Source organism: Tupaia chinensis, unplaced genomic scaffold (genome assembly GCF_000334495.1).
Source record: "Tupaia chinensis unplaced genomic scaffold, TupChi_1.0 Scaffold149686_1, whole genome shotgun sequence".
Classification (NCBI taxonomy): Eukaryota; Metazoa; Chordata; class Mammalia; order Scandentia; family Tupaiidae; genus Tupaia; species Tupaia belangeri.
In genome coordinates this window covers 646020-653605 of record NW_006209531.1, presented here as the reverse complement: position 1 = coordinate 653605, position 7586 = coordinate 646020, and the positions used below count along the sequence as shown (strand labels likewise).

Genomic DNA, 7586 nt, shown 5'->3' with positions numbered 1-7586 from the left:
GAAAGAGAAGACAGAGGCCACAGAACCTTAAGTTATGGGGGGCCAGGGAGCTGTCCAGATTTCCTGCCCAAGTGACTCTCAAACTGGGAACATGGTGGCGAATGGCCTTGGGTCCTGGGGCCCTCTGAAAGGTCTCCTAGCTTCTCCAGCTCACGTTGCCGCTTCCCTCTCCTTGCTCCCAGGACACCTGTCATAGCTGGAGGAATCTTCGTGATTGACAAGTCCTGGTTTAACCACCTGGGAAAGTATGATGCCCAGATGGACATCTGGGGGGGAGAGAACTTCGGTGAGTTGAGAAATAACAGTAACCACAATAGCAAAGATGATAAGAATTGCTAACTCTGACAGCACATCCTACTTGTGAGACCCTGTTCTAAGGACGTCACACATATTAACTCATTTAATCCTCACAGAGACCCTCTGAGGTAAGTTCTACGATCTCCATTTTACTCATAAAGAAGCTAAGGCACAGAACGGTTAAGCAATTTGTCCAGAGCCACACAGCTAGTAAACAAAGAGATCTGTGCTCAGGATAAGCCTGTGGCCACATAGCAAGGCGTGTACATGAAAGAACATTCAGCCTGGAACATAGGCCGTGGTTAAACACATGGCTGCTTCCCTGTCAGAGAAGAAGGGGCGGTGGGCAGCAGGGGTGGTTAAATGTCAGTGAGGGGGTCAGAAGAGGGGTTGGTACCCGGGCTCCTACCTTCAAGCTGTTTGGTCCTAGGCAACTTAAAGTCTCTGTAAGCCTGAGTTTCCTCAGAGGCTGTTGAGTAGGAAAAGAGTTAAAATGTAGGACCCGGTGCCGATGGCCACTGTCATCACATGAGCCATGGGGACCCTTAGACCTCTGCCCTCCCTGGATCAGCAGCGGACAGCAGCGGTTGACACATTCCCTCAGGGAGCTGGCGAGAGCCGGCCCCTTGCACAATGTGGCAGGGCCACAGAGCCCTGGGGGATACCCACCCGGGGGCTCGGAGCCTGGACTCCATGTTCCGGTGGCAGGTAGTGGTGGTGGTGGAGGGCTTGGGGGGCGGCGCTGGGTATCTTTGGGCATAGCCAGCAGTTTTGAGGACCTCAAGTTCCTCATTTCCTTTCCAGCGTTGCTGCAACACCGAGGTTAGATAAGCCCGGGTATCGGTCAGGGTCCTGGCAGGCTACAAATGGTGTGCCTGACTCGGTGTGTATCGAGGGCTGTTTACATGGTGTGGGCAAGCGGTAGGGACGTGAGGCTATCGGTATAAACACCCACCTCACTCCCACTGGCTAATCCTTTCTCCCCAAGAGAGGAAGCCCACTGGGCAGCCCTGAGCCAGAGCAGGAGGGGAAGGCAAGGCCAGCCAAAGTGTGGCAGGTACTCTGTGGCCTTATGAGAAAAGGGGCTGTTGTTGCTCTTGCAAGGAACCCAGCCATTCCCACTGTTTCCTGTTTCATCCTGACCAGGTTTCTCCTGCCATAGGTGGGGCCGTCACCCCCTCTGACAGGTGGGGAAACTGAGGTGCACGCTACCGTCCAGATTCCAGTGGGAAAACTCCACGTCTCATGGATGTACAAGTAGCCTCCTTATAGAGCCACTTAGGTGTCGTAGGGTGTTATCAAAATCAAATTCTGAGTTTCTGATACGTGAGGAACCAGGGCTTTTTCCTCTCCCTCCCTGATTGGGAAAACAAATGAGCCAGGGGCTTTAAAAAAGGCTTGATCCCGGGACCAGCAGTTAGCGTAATGACTATGTCGCTGGACTCCCATGTAGTCGACCGTGGTTCGCATCCCAGACCCGGTGGCTTAAAACTCACGCCGGGCGTGTGTGTGCATGCCCAAGATCCTGAGAGGAGAATGGAGGAGAAGGGATTGCGGCATGGCATCCCCCCTGGGGGGGTGATTTCTCGCTTTCTGTCTCTCTGTCTCTCCCTGTCTGTATGGCGAGTGCACGCGCCCTATAGCGATAAACCTCTCAAAAAAAAAAAAAAAAGGCTTGATCCCAACTCAAACCCAGCCGGAGTGGAGACAGGATGGGCTTTTCTCCCTTTTGTAACTTACTCTTGGAAACCGTTTCCAGGCAGGCAGATGGAGGAGGAAATTCTGGGAACTGAGGGCAAGGCCAGCCAAAGTGTGGCAGGTACTCTGTGGCCTTATGAGAAAAGGGGCTGTTGTTGCTCTTGCAAGGAACCCAGCCATTCCCACTGTTTCCTGTTTCATCCTGACCAGGTTTCTCCTGCCATAGGTGGGGCCGTCACCCCCTCTGACAGGTGGGGAAACTGAGGTGCACGCTACCGTCCAGATTCCAGTGGGAAAACTCCACGTCTCATGGATGTACAAGTAGCCTCCTTATAGAGCCACTTAGGTGTCGTAGGGTGTTATCAAAATCAAATTCTGAGTTTCTGATACGTGAGGAACCAGGGCTTTTTCCTCTCCCTCCCTGATTGGGAAAACAAATGAGCCAGGGGCTTTAAAAAAGGCTTGATCCCGGGACCAGCAGTTAGCGTAATGACTATGTCGCTGGACTCCCATGTAGTCGACCGTGGTTCGCATCCCAGACCCGGTGGCTTAAAACTCACGCCGGGCGTGTGTGTGCATGCCCAAGATCCTGAGAGGAGAATGGAGGAGAAGGGATTGCGGCATGGCATCCCCCCTGGGGGGGTGATTTCTCGCTTTCTGTCTCTCTGTCTCTCCCTGTCTGTATGGCGAGTGCACGCGCCCTATAGCGATAAACCTCTCAAAAAAAAAAAAAAAAGGCTTGATCCCAACTCAAACCCAGCCGGAGTGGAGACAGGATGGGCTTTTCTCCCTTTTGTAACTTACTCTTGGAAACCGTTTCCAGGCAGGCAGATGGAGGAGGAAATTCTGGGAACTAGGGTGCAGTGACCCTTTCATTCTGACCCCTTTTCATGTGCCTGAGGCCAGCCTGACCTCCTTTGTGTCCCCGGCTGCAGCCTGAAGGGAGCTTTGGCAAAGCCAGGTTCCCGTACAGACTTAGGAAGCTGGGAAATAGCAGTCTCTCCTGCATCCAGAGGTCTTTCTCTTTCTCCTTTCTTTCCTTTCAGGCTGGGGACTGACAGAGAAACAGTGAATGATCAAATAGCTCACTTCAAACTCTGCCCGCGGCGAGGGCTCCGTGGTCGGGAACTTGAAAGGCTCACGGTGGAGTGGTTCTGGCAAGGGTTTTGCTTCTCAGAAGAAACACTCAGGAATGTCTAGTGAGCTGCAGAGCTCAGCTGCTCAGCTGCGGGGACCCGCTCTGGCAGATTTGAGCCTTTCCTTTCATTCCTTTGAGGAAAGAAGGGGGATGCCCAAACCAAGATGTGTACCTGAGACCGCCCAGAGGTCCGCACAGGAACCCAGAGGCCCTTTCGAGTGGCGCTGGCAAATCCGAAAGCCTAGGGATTCACATTAAAGACCCTTTAAAACGTAGATCATGATGCTCCTCTGCCGAGAACTCTGTGAGGGTTCCCGTGTCACTCAGGAGAAGCCCCAAGCCTGCACACTGACCGCCAGGCCCTTCCATCTGCCTTTCCCCCAAACAGCGCGCCACCAGCGTGGCCCTTACCTCCCACTTGGTGCATCTACTCTCCAGCCCGTCTTCTCTCCACTCCGGCTGCACCTCAGCCTCATTACAAAAGTAGTCCACCCACGACTCCTCCAGTCTCTTCAGCCCCCAGCCCTGCTTAATTTTCTCCATTGCACTTATCATCATTCTATGTGCTAGATATATTATTCATTTTCTGTTTCCTTGGGGTATATTTTGTTTTAATTTAGGGATGGGGTCTTACTATACTGCCTCGTCTGGCCTTGAACTTGTAATCCTCCTGCCTCAGCCACCCACATAGCTGGGATTACAGGCACATGCTACCATGCCCAACTTTGAGTGTGTGTGTTTAATCGCCAGAGGGCACGTGCACTTGGCAGAGAGAGGCATGGTGCAGGGAAAAGGCACCCCCATTGGGGTGTGCTCTTGCCACCATTCTGTCTTACATTTCTCCATTCCGTGGGGTTTTTTTTGTTTGTTTGTTTGTTTTAGAGGTTTTTGCTACAGGGCATGTGCGCTCTCCAGACAGAGAGAGACAGAGAGATAGAAAGCGAGAAATCACTCCCTGGGGGGATGGCCACGCCGCAATCCCTTCTCCTCCATTCTCCTCTCGGGATCTTGGGCACGCACGCACACACACCCAGCGTGAGTTTTAAGCCATCGGGTCTGGGACGCGAACCGCGGTCGATTATGTGGGAGTCCGGTGACATAGCCATTACTCTAACTACTGGTCCCCTTCATCCTGTGGGGTTTTGGAGCACACACGCACTTGTACCTGGCATGTTTTTCAAGCTACTGGAGCTGGATCTCAAACCACATGGGGCCATATGGGATCTGACTCCCTTAACCACTGGCCGGTGGGGCCGACCTTACTTGTATTTTCTTGTTTATTTTCCGAATTCTTATCTCCCCCTGCTAGAGCATGAGGGAATCCAGAGCAGGGTGTGACATAAAATAGATGCACTCTACAACTCGGCTGAATGAATTACATCATTTCATTCTAGCAATGCAACTTGCTGGTGTGAACTTTGTATTGCAATTCTGCTGAGTATTTGGGTGACAGTGGAGAGATTATGTAATGTCTCTGAGCTCCACAGTGTCCATAAGTGTCCTTATTAAAAACATACGAGACTCGTAATACTGATTTCACATAGTTTGCAGTGAGAATCAGATACCAGATGTAAAGAACGTGGCACGTAATAAGTGCTCAGTAATGGATAATGGTTACTACTATTGTTTTTGCCATTGGTGAAAATAATAGCAGTAACCAACAATGGTATGGATGATATGGGCTGAGTGGGGTAAGATGACTTCACTAGCACAACAGCATTGGTCTGCTGAAAATGGAACCAGAATACAGGTTTTCTGTCCCCCAGGTCGGCCCACAGTTCCAAACCTCCAGCTACAGAGATCTGACCAGAAGGAACAGATGCTCGGCAGTTTTATGGGCAGACCAGGGTGGAGAGCACTAATGTAGCCCACCCAGTGTGTGGGTCCAAGGATGCCGAGTGTCCAGACCTGGCTCTGAGTTGCATCTGGGCTTGGCCTTGTGCACATGGGCTGCCTGGAAGGAGGGCATTAGTCCTTTATCCCCCGTTCCCTTCTTGCTAGTCACTGGGAGTGCCGTGACCCACTGTGCCAGGGAGAGCCTGCAAGCCTGCCCAAGACCATGAACATCCTTAGGGCTAACTAGGGAGTGTGAAGACGGACCAAGGGTGGGACTAACGGGAAAATAGTCATTGTTTTTAATTTTTTAAAAAAGGGGGTTATGAGTTTTTTGAGATGGGAAGTGTTTTAATGTCACAGTCTCCAACTACAGGGTTAATGAGAAAAAAATCAGGACATCAGAAGAGATTGTGTGAGATTCAGCCAGCTGCCAAGGTGGGTCCTTGCCATTAATAGCAAGGGACCAGCATGAACAGAATGGGTAATTTGTGATGTCCCCTTCTGGGAAGCAGAAAGGCCACCTCTTGCATCCTCCAACACTGCAGGGGACCACAGTCATCTACACACGCTTGTTCAGCTCCACGGCCACCATCGGAAGGAAACATGTCTCCAGAGAGCCAGTGATCACCTTTACTTGGGGGGAGGCCTGGGGCAGCCCCAAAGATGCCAGCTGGAGCAGCCTGAGCTTTGGTTGGCAGATGGTTTTCTGACCTCGCGGTACCCAGAGCTGGCTGACAGGCAGATGTGTTCTTCCTTAGCTCATGTCTAGCTGGGGCTTTCTGGATGGAGGCTGGAGATGATGCTATTGTTTGGTTCAGTTTTCCTTCTACTCATGGTCTTGGTGTTCTTTCAAAGCTTTTTCCGCTGCCCTCCCAGGCCTCAGCTGCAGGGAATGTGTATGTGTGGGTGAGCACACACATGTGCATGTGTGGGTGAGCAGTAAGAAACATGTGTCAAGAGTGGGAACACCCCGTTAGAGCAGGTCCAGGAACTCCAACCCCAGCATGTACCTCCAGTGAGACACCAGAGAAGGGAAGCCAGCCCCTTTTCACCTCACCCCGTGGGAACTTGCCAAGAGGCCCCTCCCCCTCCTGATGGCTGCCATCTCCCGCAGAGCTCTCTTTCAGGGTGTGGATGTGCGGTGGGAGTTTGGAGATCGTCCCCTGCAGCCGGGTGGGCCATGTCTTCAGGAAACGGCACCCATACAACTTCCCTGAGGGCAATGCCCTCACTTACATCAGGTAGGTCACCATGGAAACAGCAGTGGCCTAGGAGCAGGACTCCAAAGCTCTAGACCCCAGCCCTGTCAGTGACTCACTGCTTGACTTCAGGCTGCCACCACATTTCTCTGGGCCTCAGTTTCCCCATGTTCACTCTCCTACACTGAGGGGTGGCAGGGTGACATTGGGAGTATTGCTACCAGGTCCCTCTGGCCTTGACTCCCTTTGTTATGAGATTCTTGGAAAACCAGTCAAATGAACAATGAATGCTGCCCTCCACTCATTGAGTCCCAGATGCTGGGCATGGGTGCCAACATCTGTCCACTCGTGTCCATCTGTTCGTGTCCCCAGGCACCTGGTCTAAAGGGGGACTGGCAATGTCCTGGAAGACCACTGTGAACTATCATCCTGGGGAGAGTGGAAGGAGAGGGTGGCAGCATTGTCAGGAGCATCCTCTCCTCCTAAGGGCGATTCTTCACCTTGTCAACTCCATGCTTCCTTGCGTAGGACTTGGAGCAGTGGCTCCTCAACAGCCTAGAGTTGGGTCGTGCTTCCTTCCACCTCATTTTTATTATTTTTATAATATAAAATCATACCTGTTCACTGTAAAAATGCAAGTCATACCAATATCACTTTTATAAATATATAGTTTTACTTACTCTTTATGTTATTATAGAGAAAAAATTGTGTTTTACTCATCCTTACTCCTTTGTATCCCAGGTGTCTCTCCAGAAGTAGCTACTGTTAATAGATCACTGGTCTATCATTTCAGGCCTTTAAATGCTTTTACATATATATAATTTATGTTTATAGAGAGACACAGACATCACGGGGTTGAGTTTGGGTTTTTTCATAAATGGGGTCACACTGTGTGTTTCATCTGCAGCATGCTTTTCTGTCGCTGGACACGAAAACCTCGAAATGGAAACTCAGTGTTCTTATACCTATAACGTTGCTGCATATGGACAGATTGTCCCCCAAAAAAACACCCCAATGAGTATTGTTTTACATCCACTCCTGAGTTTCTCGTTGCCTTATACTGCACAGAGCTCATCTCGCCTTCTAAGTACATTTTTCATTTTAAATACAAATCGTGTGAGAGCTCGTCTTGATCCTAACCCTGTTGCCTTCGTGATGACCTTATTTTGTCCTTTCCTCTCCTTTTAGGAATACCAAGCGCACTGCAGAGGTGTGGATGGACGAATACAAGCAGTACTACTACGAGGCCCGGCCCTCGGCCATCGGGAAGGCCTTCGGCAGGTGGGCCTCTCTAGCTTCCCTGTGTCAGCACAGCTACAGCCGTATGCAAAGCAGCGTGTGTTCCAGGGAGCCACGGACAAGCTCCCTAGTACCCAGGCTCCTGCTCGGAGGGGCTCTGCTGGGCCCTGGGCAGGAAT

The 7586-nt window shown here is 51.3% G+C and overlaps 1 protein-coding gene across 1 annotated transcript in view; it reads left to right on the top strand.

Moving 5' to 3' along the window:
- Positions 1-7586, top strand: part of GALNT16 (polypeptide N-acetylgalactosaminyltransferase 16) — a 111609-nt gene that overhangs the window by 84432 nt on the left and 19591 nt on the right. Inside the window, exons 9-11 of the mRNA XM_027769469.1 lie at positions 183-286; positions 6084-6210; positions 7357-7449. Coding sequence (XP_027625270.1) covers positions 183-286; positions 6084-6210; positions 7357-7449 — 324 coding nt within the window. The remainder of the gene's footprint in view (positions 1-182; positions 287-6083; positions 6211-7356; positions 7450-7586) is intronic.